At 36.9% G+C, this 21,658-nt stretch overlaps 1 protein-coding gene across 1 annotated transcript; it reads right to left on the reverse strand.

Annotated features, from left to right (window-relative positions):
• Positions 1–14,329: 14,329 nt before the first annotated feature.
• On the reverse strand, positions 14,330–16,003 carry LOC145075165 (uncharacterized). The gene is made up of 3 exons (XM_079021461.1): positions 15,860–16,003; positions 15,069–15,400; positions 14,330–14,983 (listed from the first exon to the last, which is right to left on the reverse strand). Exons 2-3 carry the CDS (start codon positions 15,396–15,398, stop codon positions 14,465–14,467), a joined length of 849 nt encoding a protein of 282 aa, XP_078877587.1. The 5' UTR covers positions 15,399–15,400; positions 15,860–16,003; the 3' UTR covers positions 14,330–14,464.
• Between the last annotated feature and the right edge of the window lie 5,655 nt (positions 16,004–21,658).

Here is a 21,658-nt window from a genome sequence, read left to right on the forward strand (position 1 = left end):
TCCGACGCTTGCAGGGCGTCAAGTTCTCTAGTGTCTATCAGTATGGTTACGAGTATCTCGGGGTTACCTTATAATTCATGGCCTTAAGGTAACGGGAATTAACACTGTATTCACTGTTTTTAGACCTTGCTAGACGTATCATTCATTTGATACTGTCTGGGGTCTGTATTCGCTGTTTTTAGACCTTGCTAGACGTATCATTCATTTGATATTGTCTGTGGTCTGTGTCTCTTTTTGTTAGACTGAGCCAGGCGTGTCGTTCACTCGATACTCTCCTGGAGTCTATGATTTCTTTGCCTTAGTCAGCAGTATCTTCTGCTGAGGCATATGTTATTTTCCCTAATGATTTTACTTGTGATATCCTTCTACTTCCTTGAAAATCAACTACTGTTTTATGGTAATGATAGTATTTAAGGGAAAATTACTCTTTAAAAACATATCACTGTCGGGTCTTGGTAGAAGACTGTTTTTATTTAGAAAATATAGGATTTTCTATAAAGAACTCTAATACACTGTTGATTCTAAACTACTACTTTTTATAAAGTTATTTGAATAAAATGACACTAAATACTTATGAACTCACCAGCATTTATAAAAATGCTGATACTCGCTTTCAAATAACTTGTATTCTCAGGTCAGCAATAGACAGGTACATCCCAGGAACTTTTGGTGAAGACAGTTTAGTACCAAGCTGCACCTATATTATTACTTGTATTACTTTGATGTTTCTATGTAATGTAAACTATGTAAAACTATTACTATTAATGCAATGCTTGTTGTACTTTGATTACTATACTGCATATGTTGTGATACTTGACATGACGTCATCCACCCCAGAACGTTTCCGCCGTTCCGGTTTTGGGGTGTGACAGCTTTTAACTCCAAACCAAAATCACAAACCGAACATAAAATCGAAGGAATGTCAAAACCCCTTTTAGACAAATTAGCATTGGTAGGAAGTCTATCTATCGTTAACCGCCAACCAAACACATTTATCTTTAAGGGGGCCAAATGAACCTATCTGGTAACTGTAGAACACAAACCCAAAAAAGCTTCACCAATGTAGAAGCGAGTCGCAGCCACCAAGAAATCACCAGAATTATCCAAATTCCAAACCCTACTATCAAAAACTAGATATAAAAAAACCAAGATAAGAAGGAGTCGGAGTTTATCCCATTACTCAAGCTCAAAACCTCCTCTAATACGCCTACGAAAGAAAGCAAAAAAATTACCTTGATTTCACTTATGTTTGATCGAGCTGTTAGGATCTTTTTTAAGAACATGAAGCCTTGGAAAAGTGTCATTTAGCTTCTTATCACCCAGCCACAGGTCATACCAAAACGAAGTGTGTTCACCGTTAACCACCTTCTTCCTAGAAAAGAAATTAAATCAATGCCTTTATTAAAAAGTTGTGAGGTACTCTTAGCCATATATATTGACGTGGAGCATCTACTAGGAACCTTCATATCCAAAAAAAACCGTACAGACCGTGAATAACTCTAACAACTCAAGACTATAAATCATCAATCTTTTGTCGAAACCTCCAAATCCATTTGAATAGCATGGCCATGTTTAGGGGAAAAAGTTGCTAACACCCAAGCCTCCATGGTTCTTTTGAGCCAATACTTTCTCCCAGCTAACCCAAGACATTTTCTTCTTCCATATTAACACCCAAGAAGAAATTGCTACATAAAGGCTCTAATTTCTTCAACACATCCAAAGGAACTTTGTATAAAGACAAAGAACATAAGGATGGATCCTAAAACCGATTTTAGAAAGGTCAAACAACCAACCACCCACTGATAACATCTTGAGCCTCTAACGAGAGAATTTATCCACTAACTTCTAGACATCGTGGTTCCAAGACTACATTTGTGACGTATTTCCACTAACTATAACACCCAAATAAGTAAATGACTCCTTACAAGCAACACATCTATAGAATAAGCAATGATGTCGACTTCCAAAAAAATAACTCAAACCCCAATAGTTTGTTTTTTCTGTAAGTTGATCGGGAGACCAAACTCCATATGAAAAAATCTCATAATATACACAATGCTTACAAAATTGGAGGTCTTCCATTCACCTATGAAGACATCATCGTCTACATAAAAAAGGCGAGAAAGATATATCGGGTCAATGGTGTTAAGAGAGATACCCTCAAAGTAGCCTACTTGCATAGCTCTCTTAAAATAATTATTTAGGACATTCATCGCTATAATGAAAAGAAAAGGTGATAAAAGGCCACCTTGACAAACACCTCCATAAAAGTTGAACTCATCAATGGGACTCCCATTCACCAACACCGAGCCTATGAGCCCATGGAAGAAGTCAAGCACCCCTGAATCCAACTATGCTATCTTGCCCGAAATCCAAATATATCCAAAAAAAATCTCAATGTACTGAATCGTAAACTTTTTCAAAGTATACTATAAAAATCATCACTTTTTTCTTACGATCCCTACACCAAGAAAAGATTTCATTTAAGGTGAAAGGGTCATCCAATATTTGTTTGCCTTTAACAAAAGCATTTTCCTCCATAGTTACAAGATCACCAACCACCAAGCTCAATTTATTTGCTATAATTTTCCCATTAATCTTATATTGATAGCCAGTAAGACTAATTGGCCAAAAATCCTTGATAAATTTCGCATCTGCCAAATTAAGAATAAAGGAAGTGAAAAAATGGTTGCACCCTTTGGGGAAAGTACTAGACCTGAAAAACTTAAGAACAATGTTAACTATATCATATATTATCAATGACCAAAAACCTACAAATATAATTAAAGGTGAACCTATCTGGATCAGAGGATTTATCAACATCGCAATCTCATAATGCGCGCTTGATTTCCTTTGGAGTAATAACATCCCCCAAGGCCGAGACCTTCCCATAAAACATAAAAGATGATTAAAAACTATTTAATAAAAACAAACCATGTATTTAACATAAATATTATTATGCATAAAAGAAATAATAAATGATCATGATATTTAAATCATGTTAAATAATAATACTTAATTAGCAAAAGTTAGTCAATAACATTTGAGAAATTTGTTAATTTTGAAGTAATATAAATCATTCTATATTACGAGTTATTTATTGAAAGATGAATTTTATAAACTAGCATATTGTTATGAAGAAATAAAAACAATTACGAGATATACAGAATCGAATTTTGTAACAATCTGTATCGACTAACTTTAAATTTTTGGTTTGTATACACATACAAAATAGATGAATATGCTATAATCCTATAAATAATTAAAAAAAAAAATAAAAAAAAAAACTCCTCAGTTTTTTAGAATTTAACACCACTAACATTTTGGTAATCTCAAATGTTCAACCAAGTCTTCTCCAATATATCATCCAAAGTTACACGCTTGTGAGTAGAAGCAAACAAGTCAACCCACGAGATTACGTCCCGGACTCTTTCAGAATTAGGAATCACAATGTTAGCCAATGCCTAGTAACCATTTGATCCACATGAGTTTTGCTGTGGTGTAAGCCAGGGAATGATTTTCAGCTTCGGTGCTTGAGCGAACCAAAACCTTTTTTTTATAGATCCAACTTATCAAATTTGATCCATGGAAAACAACAAATTCGTACTGAGATCGGCTATCATCTTTATGTGAGTTCCAATCAGCATCAGAGTAAGCGTAAAGGGATTTGGCAGAGGTGGGCTTGAAATGAAGAAAATGATCAATTGTCTCATTTAGATACCGAATGATACATTTTACAGCTTGTCAGTAATTAGTGATTGGTGAGTGCATGAATTGACACGCCCGATTAACCGAGTAGGCAATATCTGGTCGTGTGATGGTGGCATATTGTAGCGATCTAATAATTTCACTGTAAAGAGTGGGATCGTAGAACGCATCACCATCACATTAAAGACGAGTTCATGGATTAGCTGGTGTGGTGATAGGGGTGGCCATGATCATTATACTACAGTTGAGGACGTCACTAATATATGCTTTTTGTGACATAGTGAGGCCGGTAACATGTTGAGGAATTTGAATGCCAAGAAAATAATGTAATTCACCAAGGTCCTTGAGGGAGAAGACACAATGTAAGGCAGTGATAAAACTTTGGAGGTGTTCATCATTTGTTCCTGCCACAATAAGATCTTCGACATAGACAAGAACATATATGGTGGAATGTGATGAATGATGAACAAATAGTGACGTATCAGACTGACAAGCATGAAATCCATGTGAGACTAAGTATTGTTTTAGCTTGGTAAACCAAGCTCTTGGTGCCTGTCGAATGCCATAAAGAGCTTTGTGAAGTCGACAGACATGATTGGGTTTTGTAGGATCTTCAAACCCCTTTGGTTGTTTCATATACACTTCTTCGAATAAGTCACTATTTAAAAAGGAATTGTTTATGTCAAGTTGTTTGATTCGCCAACCTTGGGAGATAGCAAGAGAAAGAACTAATCGGATTGTGGTTGGTTTGATAACAGGGATAAACATATCAAAAAAATCAACACCCGCTTCTTGGTTGGATCCTTGAGCAACCAGCCTTGCTTTATGACGTTCAATTTTGCCATCGGAGTACCTTTTTATCCTAAAAAATCCACTTATAGCCAACAATGTTAGTGTTAGTAGGACAAGAAACAAGAGACTAGGTGTTATTTTTCATGAGAGCGTCATATTCTGCTTTCATTGCATTTTGCCAACAAGTATGCTTAATGGATTGGGTATAGGTTTGGGGTTCAACATCAGAGTTGAGGATAGTAGTGGTCTAAAATATTTTTGGTTTGAGAGAGTTTTTGCGGACACGAGTGATCATGGTATGTTGACTTTGATCTGTTGGTCGAAAATGGATTGGTATGGAAGTTTGTTTTACACGGGAACTAATGGTTGATTGGTGATAATGTGGAGTGGATGTAGTAGTGTTGGATGGTATCACATGTTGTGGACTCTCGGTGTGGGGGCTGGTGGGTTGAGATTTGTTGTATTGAGGGTTGGCAGGGTGATTACTGGTAGGTGTAGTGGTAAGTGGAGGAGATGAGTTTGAAGGTGGAGCGCCCATGGATAATAGTTGGGAAGGTCGTAGATCATAGGCATGTTGAAGAATAGTTTAGGAGGTGTTAGGTGGTGATGAGGTGGAGACGGAATTGATGGGTGTAGAGGTGGTGTACGGAAAGATGTCTTCATTGAAGACAACATGGCGAGAGATGTAGATGTGGTTTTTGGGTTGATATAAGCATAAATAACCTTTGTGAGTTGCATTACAACCAAGAAAGATGCATGGTAAGGATCTAAAATCAATTTTATGTTTATTGTAGGGCCTTAGAAAGGGGTAGCACAGACAACCAAATGTTTTCATAAAATCATAATCTGAGGTTTTGTTGTAAAGTTTTTGGTATGGAGATGCATTATTGAGCACATGGGTGATGGTATGATTGTGTAGATAGGTTGCAGTTTTGAAGGCATGTTCCCAAAATAGTTGGGGAAGAGATGAATGAGCTAAGAGTTTCAAACCTTTCTCAACAATTATGCAATTTTGACGTTCTACAACACCATTTTGTTCTTGTGTGTTGGGACAAGAAACATGGTGAATGATGCCAAGGGTTTTAACAAAGGTTGACACATTTTGAAATTTACCACCCCAGTCAGTTTGTAGGCTTTTAATGTCACAGGAGAACTGATTTTGATCATGGTATGAACTTCTTAAAACATAGAGAAAACCTGTGATTTTTGGGTTTGAAAATAGATCCATACAAATTTTGTGCAAGCATCAATTAAGAGAAGGAAATATTTGTTTCTATTCGATGAAAAAACAGGGGAGGACCCCAAACATCCGAATAAACTAACCCAAAAGGTTTTGTAGAAGCTACATGACTAGAAAAAAGATGAAAACGATGACATTTACCCATCTGACATGAATCACAAACAGATGGGAGTTTATTTGATGACAATGGAAGATTAAATGAAGAAACTAAGCATCTTAAAATAGGTTCGTTGGGATGAGCAAGTCATCCATGCCATCCTTGAAGAGAGGACTTAACGCCCATGAAAACTACATGAGGATGCTTGGAGCGATTTATTTGGTTATGGGATAGTCGGTACAGTCCATCACTGAAGTCCCCTCGAAGAAGTGTTTGTCCCTGCAAGTTCTTAATATTGCAATGTTTAGACCATAGTTCAACATAGACATTATTATCATCAGTTAATTTAGAAACACTAAGGAGGTTTTTTGTTAATTTAGGTACAATAAGCATGTTTGGCAAATGTAAATTAAGCAGAGAAGACGAACCAACATGAGAAATACACAACTAGTTAATGTTTCCTACTTGTAGTTTGTCATCTCCCTTGTACTCATCTGCAACATTGAGTTTCTGTAGATCACGTGACACATGATTGTAGCCCCTGAATCCAAATACCATTTGGGATCAAAGACAGTATAGGGGTTGTAGTGTTGAGTGATGTGGGCTTGACGGGACTGGTTTCGCGGATTAGGTCGGTGAGAGGGGAAATCAGTTTGATTTTCTCTTTGCCAACAATTTATAGCTTCATGACCTTTCCTGCTGCAGAGTTGGCATAGGGGTCGACGTCTCTTAGGATCAGTATTGTAATTTCCTGAAGATGAACTAGAGTTGTGATTGTTGTAGGATCCATTTGATCTATTTGAAGAGCGATTGACAATGAGGGCAGCAACAGAACTGGTTTGAACAAAGTTTTAGCAAATATGATCTTGCTTAATCCTCGTTTCTTCTTGGAGTAGCAGTCCTGTAAGATCATCGACAGACATAAGTTTCGTTTTCATCATAATAGCAGTGATAAAAGGTATGTAGGAGAAGTCTAGCCCATTTAAGAGATAACCAATGAAGTCTACATCAAATACGGGACTGAGATTTGCAGGAAGGGAGTCTGTAATTGATCGCTTACAGTCAATATAGTCCATCATTGTCATGAACCCCTTGGAGATGGATTGGATTTGGGCCGTAATTTGCATTCTGGAAGCCCAAGTTCGGGCTTGAAAGGATATGTCGATGGCTTTCCAAGCCATATGAGAAGAATTTCAGCGATTAGCAATGGCTAGGGATTTCTTAGAGAGTGTCGACTGTATCCATAGTAACACGAAGTGATCTTTTCTTCCATGTGATGTACGCCAGATTAGGATCAGTGGTTTCCAAAGTGGCTGGAATGGAGGGTGCAGTAGCAGTAGCAGGTGTTCCTTCGATGGCTGGAAAAATGATAGCTTCTGGTGGTGGAGATGGATTTAGGAAAAATTCTTCAATATCGAAAGTTTCTAGGGCAACAATAATGGTGGTATGCCATGTCACACCCCAAAACTGGAACGGCGGAAACGTTCTGGGGTGGATGACGTCATGTCAAGTATCACAACATATGCATTATAGTAATCAAAGTACAACAACCATTGCATTAATAGTAATAGTTTTACATAAGTTACATTTTATAGAGACATCAAAGTAATAAAGAAACTAGTATAGATGCAGCTCGCTTCTAGGTTGGCTTCACACAAGCTCCCGGGTGTACTTGTCTATTGCTGACCTGAGAATACAAGTTATTTTGAAAGCGAGTATCAACATTTTTATAAATGTTGGTGAGTTCATAAGTATTTAGTTTCATTTGTGTAAGTAAGCATTTTATTCAAAATAACTTTATAAAAAGTAGTAGTTTAGAATCTACGGTGTATTAGCGTCCTTTTCGGAAAATCCTATATTTTCTAATTAAATGCAGTCTTCTACCAAGACTCGACAGTGTTATGTTTTAAAGAGAAATTTTCCCTGAAATACTATCATTACCAAAATACGGTATTTGACTTTAAAGAAAGTAGGAGAATATCACTAGTAAAAATACTAGGGGGAAATAACATATGCCTCAGCAGAAAATACTGCTGACTAAGGCAAAAGAAATCATAGACTCCAGGAGAGTATCGAATGAATGATATGTCTGGCTCAGTATAACAAAGGAAACACAGACCCCATACGGTATCAAATGTACGATACGGCTAGCAAGGTCTAAAACAAAGAAACACAGACCCCATACAGTATCAAATGAACGATACAGCTAGCAAGGTCTAAAACCAAGAAACACAGACCCCGGACAGTATCAAACGAACATTACAGCTAGCAAGGTCTAAAACAAAGAAACATAGACCCCAGACAGTATCAAATGAACGATACAGCTAGCAAGGTCTAAAATAAAGAAACATAGACCCCAGACAGTATCAAATGAACGATACAACTAGCAATGTCTAAAACAAAGGGTAATCCTAAGAGTGTTGTTTCAAGAATACAGTGTTAATTCTCGTTACCTTAAGGCCATGAAATATAAGGTAAACATGGAGATACTCATAACCATATTGATTGACACTAGAGTACTTGACGCCCTGCAAGCGTCGGAATAAATATGACATTTGTCACCCCTTGGCTTGGTAAGCCGTGGACTGTAGCTAGCAGTCAGGGTGCGGGAGTGTCAGTCCCATATAGATCTATACACACAATGCCCGCTCTCCCTCTAGGAGACTCTGGTTACCAACTTGACGACGGGGAGATCCGTGTCCTGAAGATGCATCTCGTATTTTGAATTCTATTAGAGGCGCCGGAGAAATTATATAGACTCGCGAATGAACTGACTCCTTTGGAATTCTCGTACTAGAAAGAGTAAATAGAACCTCCTAACTATTCCTATAATAGTTACTAGTGTCTCTAATCTATGAATGATGAATGGAAGGATGCCCTTGCTACACAAGGGAAATGAACTGGTCGATGTAAACCTTTATGTCTATACGTGTATACATGATATATAGCTAATGTTTAAACGACCTTCGGATGGATATCCGATACCCACCAGACCACATCCCAACGAGGAAAAGGAAATAGGGTGAACTAGCCTTCCTAAGTCTTTTAAACATTATTTATATAACTATACAAGTACAGGCATGCATTTAACGAAGTAGAAGCCTAGAAGTATAGAATAAAACTTTCATAAAACCTTTGGAAAACCTTTAAAAATATGAAATTTACGACTTGATATCGTTATGTAAAACAGGCTTTGAAAACCGTTCATAAACACGTTTTGAATATAATTTGATAACACAATAAGTAAAGAAACCTTTGTTTAAAACACTGTTGTAACTGGTTTAGAAGTAAAACATACAGCACGAGAGATAACTTGAGAAAAGATATAAACAAGTAAAGACGTTTTGGAAAACCATCTATAGTATTATACTTGGTAAAACAGCTAAAAGTGTGATAAATCATTGTGCATGCGGGTTATTAATCACATATGATTGATATGATAACTAGCATGTTTTAACTTGTATTCCCCCCCCCCATAAAAGCATGTAAAAACATTTAAAAGGTTAATTCAGGGGTATGAACTCACCTGCTGAAAGTGGATCGGATGGAGGTGTCGGTTGGGTGCTCGGTGTCAATTAAAGACTTGAACACACTTAGGGACCTATTAACATATGATGACATATGTTTACATACAATTAGTAATTATAATACTAATTAAACACGTAAACGCATCCTAATGTGCGGAAAACACTTTGGTCAAGTGCTAGGAGTGCCCCGTGTAGCATCTAAGGGAGTGTATGGCCTAGTTAGGGAGTTTACTCTTCAAGAGTAAACTCTTTATAGAGTTTACGGCCCAAATGACCAACTCCCCATGAGTTTACGGCCGTAAACTCGTGGTGGGGGTGTTCTAGGATGCTTAATGGTCTTAAACTCTTGAGGGGTGATTCTAGATTTAGTTTTAAGGCATTGGAATGGCATTGGAACAACATAAGGACCATTTGAGGATTTTACGGCAGTAAACTAGGAGTTTACGGTCGTAAACTCTTACATGCCCTTTCCTTATGTGTATTATGGTCTTAAATGGAAGGGTATAAAGTTCTATGCATTTTTCCAAGCCATATAGGGAAGTTAGGGCATCATTTGGCCTCCTTTTGGGAGTTTACAGCCCATGGACCAATCCTAGGGGGGTTTACAGCCGTAAACTCCTATGTCCATAGTTTCTTTAATGTTTAAAGCCCCTACTTCAATTGTGGTTGGTTCTAGACATTTAAGGTGTTTGAGGGCAATTCTAACACCTTAAAAGGTGTTCACGGCCCTTGAAGAGGGGTTTACGGTCCAAGAGTGTTCTTGAGCCGTAAACTCATGTTTACTCTCCAAAATGCAAGGTTTTGGTGTTCTAAGCTCGAAGGTGTAAGTCCACAAGTCATATCTAAGCCCTAGGAGTGGTTTGGAAGGGTTTTGGGGCTTCAAAACCCCACTTATGGGTGTTTATGGTCCAAGAGTGTTCTTGGGCCGTAAACACATGATTTGGCCCCTATTGGATGTCTTAAACATGAATTTGCATGTTAAATGAGCTAAACAACAAGTTAGGGTAGATCACTTACTAGTTTGGGGCTCGAAATGGGCGGTTTTTGGATCGAAAGCAACTTGTAGAGAGAGAGAGTGTAGAGAGAGAGTGAAAAGTATCAAATGGAGTCCACTCACCCTTATATAGGGGTTTGAGTTTGTGGCTTGGTGGAAATTTACCCGATACTGACGTTAAACGGGGCTTTTGGTCGCACCTGATTAAATGGTCGTAATTTGACTTGGTTGAAACTAAAACTTTTCAAGGGATATTGAGGGTGTTTCTAATTTGTTCCAACCCTTACGAAGTCATTATAAAAGTCCCAAATTAATTAACCAATCCAAAAGGTTAACGGACAGTTTAATAAAGCGAGGCTTATTAACGGAAGGAGAGGTTAAAATGACGGAATAAATTTCGGGTTGTCACATGCCACAATGAATAGTTTTCACGATCAAGCTTGACAACAATTGAGGGAATTTGAACGTTTAGAATGGATGTGGTGGTGGTGGCTAAGGCTAACAAATTTGGAGCTTCTGTTGCCATTGCAGATGATTGATAACAAATTGATAGAGAACTGTAAGGTTAGCTCTGATACCATGTGGTGAATAGAATTGCTTGTGTGTGTATTCATATGATATACACATATTTAAACAGAGAGATTACAACTAGAAGATGAGATACATACTCCTGTAAATAAGGTAAATTTATGTTGACTATTTGACTCAAGACTTTATCAATTTAACATGTATTTAATATGTTAATATAATACACTCCATAACTTGAATCACATCCTCACATTTGAGGAGCACATAATCAAATCCCTCAGAATAATTGTCACAATGTGTCTTGGATTTAGTGAAACAGTTCAATACATTCCTCTATCGACCCTCTATATTTTGCATTACAACTTGAGATCATACTAAGTATTAAATGGTGTCGCCCTATAATCTTCAAGTCATACAAGAAACATGACTATGTTGGGTTAGGGAGGAATAGTGTGTGGTTTATGTAATCAAGGATCATGCAGAACACTTACTGAGTCTAATATTTTGACCTTATATAAGAGTATCATGAAATCCAAATTATAGTATAATCATTCAAGGAACAATTTTAGATCAATGCACTATTAAGAAATCATGAACAATATATTTATATAAATTCAAACTCTTCTATTTACCAAAGATAATTGATCAATCAACATTAAATGTTAATTATATCTCATAATCATAGGATGTCACAAGGGGCACTTCCCCCTTGGACCCTTCTAAGAGCGCTACCCCCTAGGACCCCACAAGGGGGCATAACTCTCTAAACTTTCAATAAGAAACAATATAGAATTATAATGTTGTAACTTTTTGATGATGTAATGCTTTAACTACATAATCAACAAAGAACTCTAATGTTATAATTTCTTGATGTGCTAATGTTTAACTTCATTGATGTTGTAATCAATAAAGAATTATAATGTTGTAACTTTTTAATGTTTTAATGTTTTAACTCCATAATCAACAAAGAATTCTAATATTGTAACTTTTTTTTCTTAGGAGGGTGATTTATTCATTGACCCTAACCCCATGTTAATGTTGATGACGATTATGATAGGCAAAAAGAAGAGTATGTGCCATAATACAACAAAAGAAAACGGGAACCAAACGTACACAAAGAGAAATCAGATTATTGTAAAACTTTCGAGGTAGTTTGGATAGAAAATTATGATGGAGTGAAAAAGAAAAATGTTAAATGTAAGTTTTGCTCAACCATTCTTAAAATCGATATGTATGTAACGACACCTTTATCTTACTTAGACACATCATCACTAGGTGCAAAAGAATAAAAAAACCATGAAAAACAAAAGCACTTTAAGAAGAGAATCCAACGTCAAATCCGTCCTTACAATTGAAGGTGACGTCAATTGTTTGAGAGGTTGAAAAGAAGATGGAGTGTTTATTTATAACAAGAAAAAAAATTGACAATCATTGACCGACTTAATAAGAAAAACATGAGGTAATGGCTTGTGATGAAGATATTGACTTTTTGGGTGATTTCCAAAATGCCGAAGGAACCAACTCGGTTTCAATGGATACCGAGAATAAAATGTATTTAAATGAGCCCAGAGAACCTTAAAATAAAGAGTTTGGCATCTGCAAGTGGCGAAAACAAAACGTGTCCTGTTTCCCTATTGTTGTTGTTCGGATAGTCAAAGGTAATTTCTGATACTTTTTAATGGATTTTCAATTTTATTTATAAAATAATCGTGAAAATAATTTTTAATCATTTTGTTGTTAGATATTTTGGGTATACAATTGTCCTCCGTGGCATTTGAGTTGGCATTTAGGAATTGCGGTTGCATATGTTTTTCACTCAATATTGAGTTAGAAAATTAAGGAAACCAATCTATACTAATAAAATAGTAGCTCTTTTGTCATGTGTCACCATATTAGACATTTTAATTAATGTGTTGCCACTTGTCAATCTATTAGTTTTCCATTTTAAATTATTAGACATCCTCATTAATGTGATTCTATTTTAAATTTTAAATTTTAAATTATTGTTTTCATTAATTCACAAATAAAAAATATCTAATATATATTAAAAATTAATTTTATATATTTATTTGAATCAATGATTATAATTTCACATAACTAATAAAAAATATCTCTTAAATTAATAACTTATTTAAAATAAATTATTAATAATTTTGAGTTTTTACTATAAAAGTTTAATTAATTTTATAATCGTGGTTCCCACGGGTTATAAACTAGTTATAAATATATTGATGATATCTTTAAAGATGATTACATAGCATTTGCTACTTAGTTTCAGTATTCATAATATTTCTTGTTTTATTTGATATAAACCATAAATTACTATTACAAAATACTAACTACAATTTTTGTTTTTATATAGATATAGAAGAAGCAATACACAAACGATATCGGAAAACATAAAGAAAAAAGTCAATTGATGTTTAATTTGTTTTTTGGATTCTGAAACAAGTATACTTTTATTGTTCATTTTGGTTTAATATTTTTTTTTATACTACTTAATTTGATTTAATATTTTTTGTGGTTTTAAAACCTAAAAGCATCATACTTGAAAGATATGTTTATTTTGGTTTATAGAATATTCAAATACACAATGAACATTTGACTTGGTTTGCTTTGAAATAGCTAAAGCCCAAACGGGGAGTTGATAGAGCTTGGAAGTGGCTAGTGGATTTGCCAATTTGCTTTGCTTTGCTACTTGCCAAATACCAATTGTCCAATTGCAATATACTTAGTCATTAATCAGTCCACTCAAAGAAGATGATTCATTATCTTCTTCCTCAAAAACAAGACGAAGTCATAAGAACATGACCAAATATAACAAGACGAAGTCATAAGAACATGACCAAATATGATGATTAATTAGGTTATATTTGTCTTACCAACTGAAAGGCTAGTTGATAGTTGAAAAGCTGATAAAAAATAACATTTGGTAAAACTAGCTGAAAAGCTGGCTGAAATATATAAAATTACATAAAAATACCATGTAAAAATATGTGTTTCTATAATTAATTAATGGGTAAATTATGGGTGTATTTGGAAATTTAAAAAAAAAAAAAAAAAAAAAAAAAAAAAAAAAAAACTAGTCTAAATAGTTTTTCAAAAAGCTAGCTTATAAGCTACTTTTTGGCTTACCAAACACGACTATAAAAAAACTCGAAAAATAAACTAGTTTATCAGCTAATTGTGGCGCGTAAAACACAGCTTTAGTGGTTTCTCCCTCAACTCTTCCCATTTAGTGGTTTCTCCCTCAACTCTTCCCATGATATTTGAAGACTCGTATATATAACCAATGTTGATTTATCGTCCATACGGTATTCGACTTAATAACTTTCATGATTTCAAATCTTTACAACTTCATTCAATGGATCTCAAAAACAAAAACGAAATCGACACTTAACACCAAAAATGCAACAAAAAGAAGTTTGGACTAAACCTACAACTTTCACTATAACATAGGGACCATTCTTGCAATTTAATCCAAACCATAAAATAGTTCTCATCTCATCTCATCTACATATCAATACTTTCCCAACAATTAGTAATTTCCTAAAAGAAAAACACCACAACTCTCCAAACTATATAAACCCTTTACTACGTCCAATCATTTTAACCCAATTAGCACACATCTTGGGGTTTAATTTCATCCAACATTCCTTATAATTATCATTTTCTTCACAAAAAATCGCACATGCAACAACATGTAAAGGATCATCTTCACTCCACCCAAGCTTTTTCAACTTCTTTTCACATTCTTCAAATGTAGGTTTTGGAGGTGTTTCCGATTTGCTCATCTTATCTGCTATTATCTTCAACACACCCAATATTTCTTCATCAATCGATTTTTTACTCATTTTTTGTTTCTTTTTAACAGGAGGAGGTGGAGGAGGATCAGATGATGAAGATGATAATGAATCCATTGTATCTTTTGGGATTTCAATCTCTTCATCATCTTTAACCACAATTGCTGTTATAGGTTCAGCAGAAATCGGTTCCAAACTTTTAATCCCATTTGTCATTACTCCATCAAAAAGTTGTGCACAAAGATCCGGAAATAGTAGAGATGTGTTCCTTAATGTTTCTACATATTTATTTTTCTATAACAAATAGAAATCAATGAATATATGTATATATATAAGTAAGAGTGTGATAAACTAATGATTAATGATTGATGAAAGCTACCTTTATTTCATTTTCCCATTCTTCATCTGTCAAATTAAAGGTGTTAGTGGATGCGTCATAAATGTTGCCACATTTGTTTTTAAGATCTAACCATGCTCCATATTTGTTCTTGAGGTAATCAAAATGGTTTTTCAATTGTTTTCGATCGACTGAAAAGTTATGGTTATCTCCAAGTGTTTGCCCAATTTTCTTCCATGACATTCGTTTTAAACTACCACCTTCTCTCCCATTGATGGCAATTTCGTTAATACATGCATCAAGAAACGTTTTTGCGACATTCACGTTTTTCCAACTAACCCTATTTCGTTTTGATTCACTGCAACGTTCCATACCTAAAGGAGAAAAGATTTGATTAAGAATGTTTTGGTAATGTTAGTGCGATGAAAAATACACTCTTTGATTCGTTTTAGAAAAATCCCAGTTAAAGAGAATCGATCTTTGAACAGTATATACAGAAACAACCATCAGTTACAAACACCATATCTTTCATCTATCTACACTCAAAAGAACAATATAGATGCAATTTAAGGGGGTAAGATGCAGTAGGTGATCACGATTGAGAAAATTTTGACAGATATTAACCAAGAAACAAAAACCACAAATCGAATTTCAAAAACGACTTTGGGAACAAGTGGTAGAACGACTAGACATAGTTTTGATCTCATGGGGGGATAAATTATCAAAATGTGGCGAGTCGTAAGATCAGGGAACTCATAAAAATCAACCAAATAAACAAAAACATCATTACCACAATTTGATTATAATAATTAGGGTTTTTAACAGAGAGTTACCTGGGCAGCGATGAACGTCAAAGAAAGGTTAGAAGAAATGGGCGAAGACGAAGAGAGCTGAAGACGAGTTGCAGCGAAGGGAATCTGTGAGCAGATAGCAATCGGCGGTTTGGGGAGAATCGGCGCCGGAGAAGAATTAGCGACAACAGAACCAACTCTGAAACAAAAAGAGCGATGAAGGATAAAAGCATAAAGTGGATGTTTCTTTGCTAATTTATCAAGTAAAAATACATCATTATGTATTTCCGTTACACTAAAAAAGTTAGAAGTGTTTTGCTTTTTGGATGTAGAATATTGTGTAGATAATAATATTTAAAGATATTAAAAAATACTTATATACTTGATGAATGCAAAGAAAATTAAATAAAACTAAAATCTATATAACGTCAAGGATTTAATTTGGAAAAGTCTTATTTCTAAACAAAAATAGTTAAAAGAATTTAAAAATAACCATGATTTTGAAGACAACCTGTGAAAATATGAGATTTTCGTAGGCTGTCACCAATAAAAATCATGTTTTTTTGGCGAACTTTGAATCTTTATAACTATCAACAAACTATGTTTAGTTGAATGTTTTTTAATTGTATTCTTTGTAACAAAGGTTATTTACTTATTTATGGACATACATTTCAAATTTGGAGATCGAAAATGATGGGTTATGAGCCAAGTCAAAGGCCAAATCGGGACAATGGAAACAACAATATTTTCTTGATCTGTAGACTCGTAATAGCCGGATCTAGTACAAACAATTTATATAGCTGAAATGACTCGATAGAACGAATCATACCTTCGTGTTTTTCTTCGACTTCTTTGGTCTAGCAAGTTGATCGTACTTGAGAACTCAATGTTAAGTTCCTCTATTAGTATTTTAATTATTTAAATATTTTGTTGCTAGTTTGGTCCAATTTGCTTTGAACTTTTTCATAATGATGATTTTGCCCTTAGTATTGTATTTATTTAAATATTTTTCTGTTTAAAAGAAAATTTTTAAAAAAATGCATTTTAAATTTTACTTTTATAATTTTTTATAAAGGAATAAAAATAAATAAATAAAATATACAATCTCTCTCTCTCTCCTAAAATCCACAACCCCGTCTTCCATTCTCATATAAACGTCGATGCATCGCCATAGGTCGGAAGATATGAACGCTAACACCACCGTCAGCCGCCACACATCTAAGTTGGAGCGTCGTCTCTCTTACATATTCGATAATAGGGGGTGGTAAGATGAATCAGAAGATCAAAGACAGATCAGAAGATTGAAGGTTCGTCATCTGCAAAAATCTGAGTTGGAGCACCTTCTTCACCGCTGACACCAATTCTAAGGTTTCTACACCTTCTTCCTTCGTACAATGGTAAGCTTAATCGTACAATGGTAATCCCCCTTTCCTCATGTGTGTGTGATTTAATCAACGACACACAAAAACCCTCATGTGTGTGGGTTTTTTTCAACCGATGCACAAAAACCCCATTATTACTTTACCTCATTCATAACAGAGCTGTTATGTGTCTTTTCAAGTTCATGTGTTTTTATCGGGGGTTATTTTTCCATTTCATGTACTTTGTCTTCCCTATATATTTGTGCTTTGTATGTATATTTTTGGAGAATACAGTGAAAATACTCTTCTCTTAAGAGTTTTATGGTATCAGAGCATATCGGCCTCCTCCCTTCCTTCCCTTTTCTCCACAGCCATGTCTACATCCTCCACTGATAACTCTCTTCCTCACTCCCTTGCTCACTTTATACCTATGAAGCTTTGCTCCTCAAACTATTTACTCTGGAAAAACCAAATGATTCCACTTCTAACTTATCAAAATCTCATCTCTCATGTAGATGGTTCATCTACTGCCCCTGTCGCAACCCTCACTGTCAATGAGAAATCCAATGAAAATCCCGCATATGCTGCTTGGATTGCAGCAAATCATCGTACCATTATTACCATAAACGCCACTTTGTCTGAAGAAGCTGTCATAGTTATCATCGGTCTGTCAACTGCTCGTCAGATCTGGGTTGCACTGGAAACCGCTTATGGCAACTCATCCATTGAACGGGTGCACAATCTTCGCGATCAACTCCGCTTGGTTCAGAAAGATTCAAAAACTGTTGCTGATTATGGTCGTCACTTCAAAACTCTATGCGATCAGTTAGCCGCCATTGGTTATCTGGTTGACATCAACGATCAAATTCACTGGTTTCTCTGCGGTCTCGGACCATCTTTTGAGTCATTCTCCACTGCCATTCGCACATCTCGACCTACTCCTGCCTTTTCCGATCTCTTGGCTAAGGCTGAAAGCCATGAACTGTTCATCCGTGCCCTTCATGGCACCTCCACACCACCTGTGGCTTTTCGGCTCAAACCTATCAGCCCCCATCTTCTTCTCATCAACGGGGTGGTCAATCTCCTCATGCTTCGAGCAACAACATTGGATGGGGTGGACGGGGTGGACGGGGTGGACGGGGACATAGTTGCCGCCCTCCGTACTGTCAACTATGTTGCCAAGATGGCCACTTTGCTAATGTTTTTCCACGGCTAGCATCATTTGCTGCTCAAGCCATTCCCACTGATGACAAATTGGCTAATGCCTTTTTGTCTCAAGGTCATGTTTCATCCTCCGGAACCGATTGGTATGTGGATTCAGGAGCCACAGATCACACGACTCCAACCACACAATTTGTTAACAATCCCTCATCCACTACAGGTAACAATTCGGTCACATTCGGAAATGGAAACACTCTCCCCATCACTCACAAAGGTCATCTTTTTATTTCTGACAACATCAAGTTAAATGACATACTAGTTGTTCCCAATCTCACCAAGAATCTCTTGTCCATTAGCAAATTAACCAAAGATAATCATGTGAATGTCTTATTATCTTACCCTTCTTTCTACATTCAGGATTGCCAAACAAAACTGGTCCTGGCCCAGGGGCGATGTGAGAATGGACTTTATGTTTTAAACGCTTGTAGCACCTGGTTCCTGGTACGTATTCCTTGTAATTAATATTTCTTAAATAATGCATTTTGACTTGGACTCGGCGAGTTAAAGGACCAACTCACCAAGTAGAAGCGGGATGAGACACGGGGTCTAAGCTTTGCACTCGGCGAGTCGGTTCCCGGACTCGGTAAGTAGGCCCTGTTTGGGCAAAAACCCTAACTCGGGTGTTTGCACCCTATTTAAACACTCTAACTCGGCCTCCCTTGTCCCTAACACTTCCATAAGAGTTGTAGAGCGAAACCCTAGCCCCTTTTTGTCCTTGTGAGTGATTTTGGCCTTGTGAAGGAAGTTTGAAGCTTAAGAGAAGAAGAAGGAGGTGGAAGAGTGCAAGGAGGGGAAGTAGATCCGACATCTACCCTGCAAGAGGCTTCCATTCAGGTAGAAAAGTCCCTACCTTGATCACTAGTTCATTAGATCCCCTTTTGTCCCTAATTGGTGGTTTTCACGCCCTAAAACACCAAACTCCATGTGTTTGTGCTCTGTGATCCGAAAGGACTTCAGATCTAGACCTTATGGACATATTAGAAGTATAAAGTCTCTGTGGTTGAAGTGATTGAGGTCCCTATTGAGTGTATGACCTCATAAAGAACTTGGATTTGCCTTTTGGAGCTTATAGGGCCATGCATGCACGTAAAGTTTGCAACTTTACGTGATAAGCATGCCCTAGGAACATAGATCTATGGTTTGGAAGCGTTGCATGTCTTAGATTTGGTGTATATGGGAAGTGGGTCAAAGAGACTCAGCGAGTCCTAAAGTGGAACTCAGCAAGTTTTATGAAGATGGTCTTAGACTCGGCGAGTTGGATGAACAACTCGGTGAGTCCTATGAAGATTGCTTGGAACTCGACGAGTTGTTCTTCAAACTCGATGAGTTATATGAATTGTTACTGAGTAAGAGGGGTTTAGGTGTTGAAGGTCCAACCCTTCGTATCTGCACTCGGAATTAGCAATTTAACGTGTAGCAATAGTCCTAGAAACCCAAATCCTCATAAAGGATGCTCTGGTGAGGATTTGGAAGCGAGTAGGAGATCTGCTCGTGGGGACTCGGCGAGTTGTTCTTGGACTCGGCGAGTCGGATCGCGAGTCAGTTCTTTTGTCCCAAGTAGTGAGTTAAGGGGGACTTAGTGAGTAAGAAGAGGGACTTGTTAAGTAGGACCGGGTTAGTAGGAGAAGGACTCAGCGAGTCTGTGCCATGACTCGGCGAGTCCAGTCAACTGGAAGTTGACTTTAACCAAGGAGTTGACCTTGGACCAGGGGTGGGTCAGTCATCTGACCTAAGGGTATTTTTGAGTGGCTAATCTATGTTTATGATTTATAGTCGGAGGATTACCGATTCAGCAGTCAGGCGCTTAGCAAGCAGACTTTCAGCAGCTACTTTTCGAGGTGAGTTACCTTCTAGTAGCAGTGGGTCTACGGCCACAATGTCGGCCCACTAGTAGGAGTTGTATGTTTAGATGATTGTCTCTGTGATATTCATCTAGGGTTGCTACTACCTGTGATATGTTTATATGCTAGTATGATATGATGTTATGTGCTAGTGACAGTAGGGGAGATAGTCCCCAGATTACCGGTCGATAGGGCCGAAGGGGCAGTCATGCCCAACCATGCTAGATAGATTATGTGATACGTGTTATGTGGTAGTAGTAGGGGGTGAAATAGTCCCCAACATCCGATCGAGAGGACCGAAGGGGAGACCGGCACCCAGGTATGCTAGTCAGTATCTGGTCGAGAGGACCGAAGGGAAGACCAGCACCCAGGTATGCTAGTCAGTATCTGGTCGAGAGGACCGAAGGGGAGACCAGCACCCAGATACGCTAGTCAGTATCCGGTCGAGAGGACCGAAGGGGTAGGTCGGGCACCCAGATATGCCTGACAATATATGTATGTTATGTGGTTATATGGTATGTGGTACAATAGGGGAACTCATTAAGCTTCGTGCTTATAGTTTTCAGTTTTGGTTTCAGGTACCTCCTCTTCAAAAGGGAAGGAGCTGGCGCGGTAGCGGCACATCATACACACACGCTCTTTGTTTTCTGCACTATGAGATATTCTGGGATTTGTACTCTGACAATATTATGTTTCACGTTTTGGTTTATAGTTACGAGACATGTTTTTATTAAATGATATGGTTGTATGGTATCTTATTACAAACATTTTGCAATCACTTAAATAAAAAAATGAAATTTTTGGGCGTGAAAATTGGGACGTTACAAGTTGGTATCAGAGCCCTGGTTTGAGAGATTCGGACACACCCTCAGGGGTGTCTGAACTCAAATCGAGGGATTAAAAGATTTTGAAAAAGGAAATGTTTTCTAAAAGTTAAGTAAAGAGTTTTGAGAAAGAACGAAGTGTGTGATGTGCGCGACCGGCCGAGCTCAACTAAGTATTTCCCAAAGTACCCATACAAGTTTATGTTATGTTTATCAGATTCGGTAGAACAGCATGCTAGAATAGGACTAAGGATCTAGGAATGATGTCTTATGTGCCTGCTTTATGTGCTTCAGCTTATGAGAATTGCATGCTAGTATTGAGTAGACAGTAGTAGGATAGCCTATCAGGGTTATGCCTGGTAGTATGAGCTTAGCATTATATGCTAGTTCAGCTTCTCATTATGAGGACTGACTTGCTTGAGTAGTTTTCCTGCGTCCGAATGCTACTTGCTTTGTGCTTTGTGGGACTCTGAGTGATGGGAGTTATTCATTAGGTGAATACGCCACATTACATGTGATCAGGGTTGAATAATCTCAGAGTGTTGGATTTGGCCCTATAGCGCAACTCTCGTTTGAGTCTAACCATTGTAGGGA

This window comes from Lactuca serriola, chromosome 9, assembly GCF_051521515.1.
Source record: "Lactuca serriola cultivar US96UC23 chromosome 9, Lser_US96UC23_V15, whole genome shotgun sequence".
In the NCBI taxonomy this organism is placed as follows: domain Eukaryota; kingdom Viridiplantae; phylum Streptophyta; class Magnoliopsida; order Asterales; family Asteraceae; genus Lactuca; species Lactuca serriola.

What these genes read in the sequence shown, in the direction of transcription:
- LOC145075165 (XM_079021461.1), bottom strand. Translation starts at nt 15,398, where the DNA reads ATGGAACGTTGCAGTGAATCAAAACGAAATAGGGTTAGTTGGAAAAAC. An exon ending in AATGGGAAAATGAAATAAAG is followed by an intron (nt 14,984 to 15,068) that starts GTAGCTTTCATC and finishes TATTTGTTATAG; the next exon opens with AAAAATAAATATGTAGAAAC.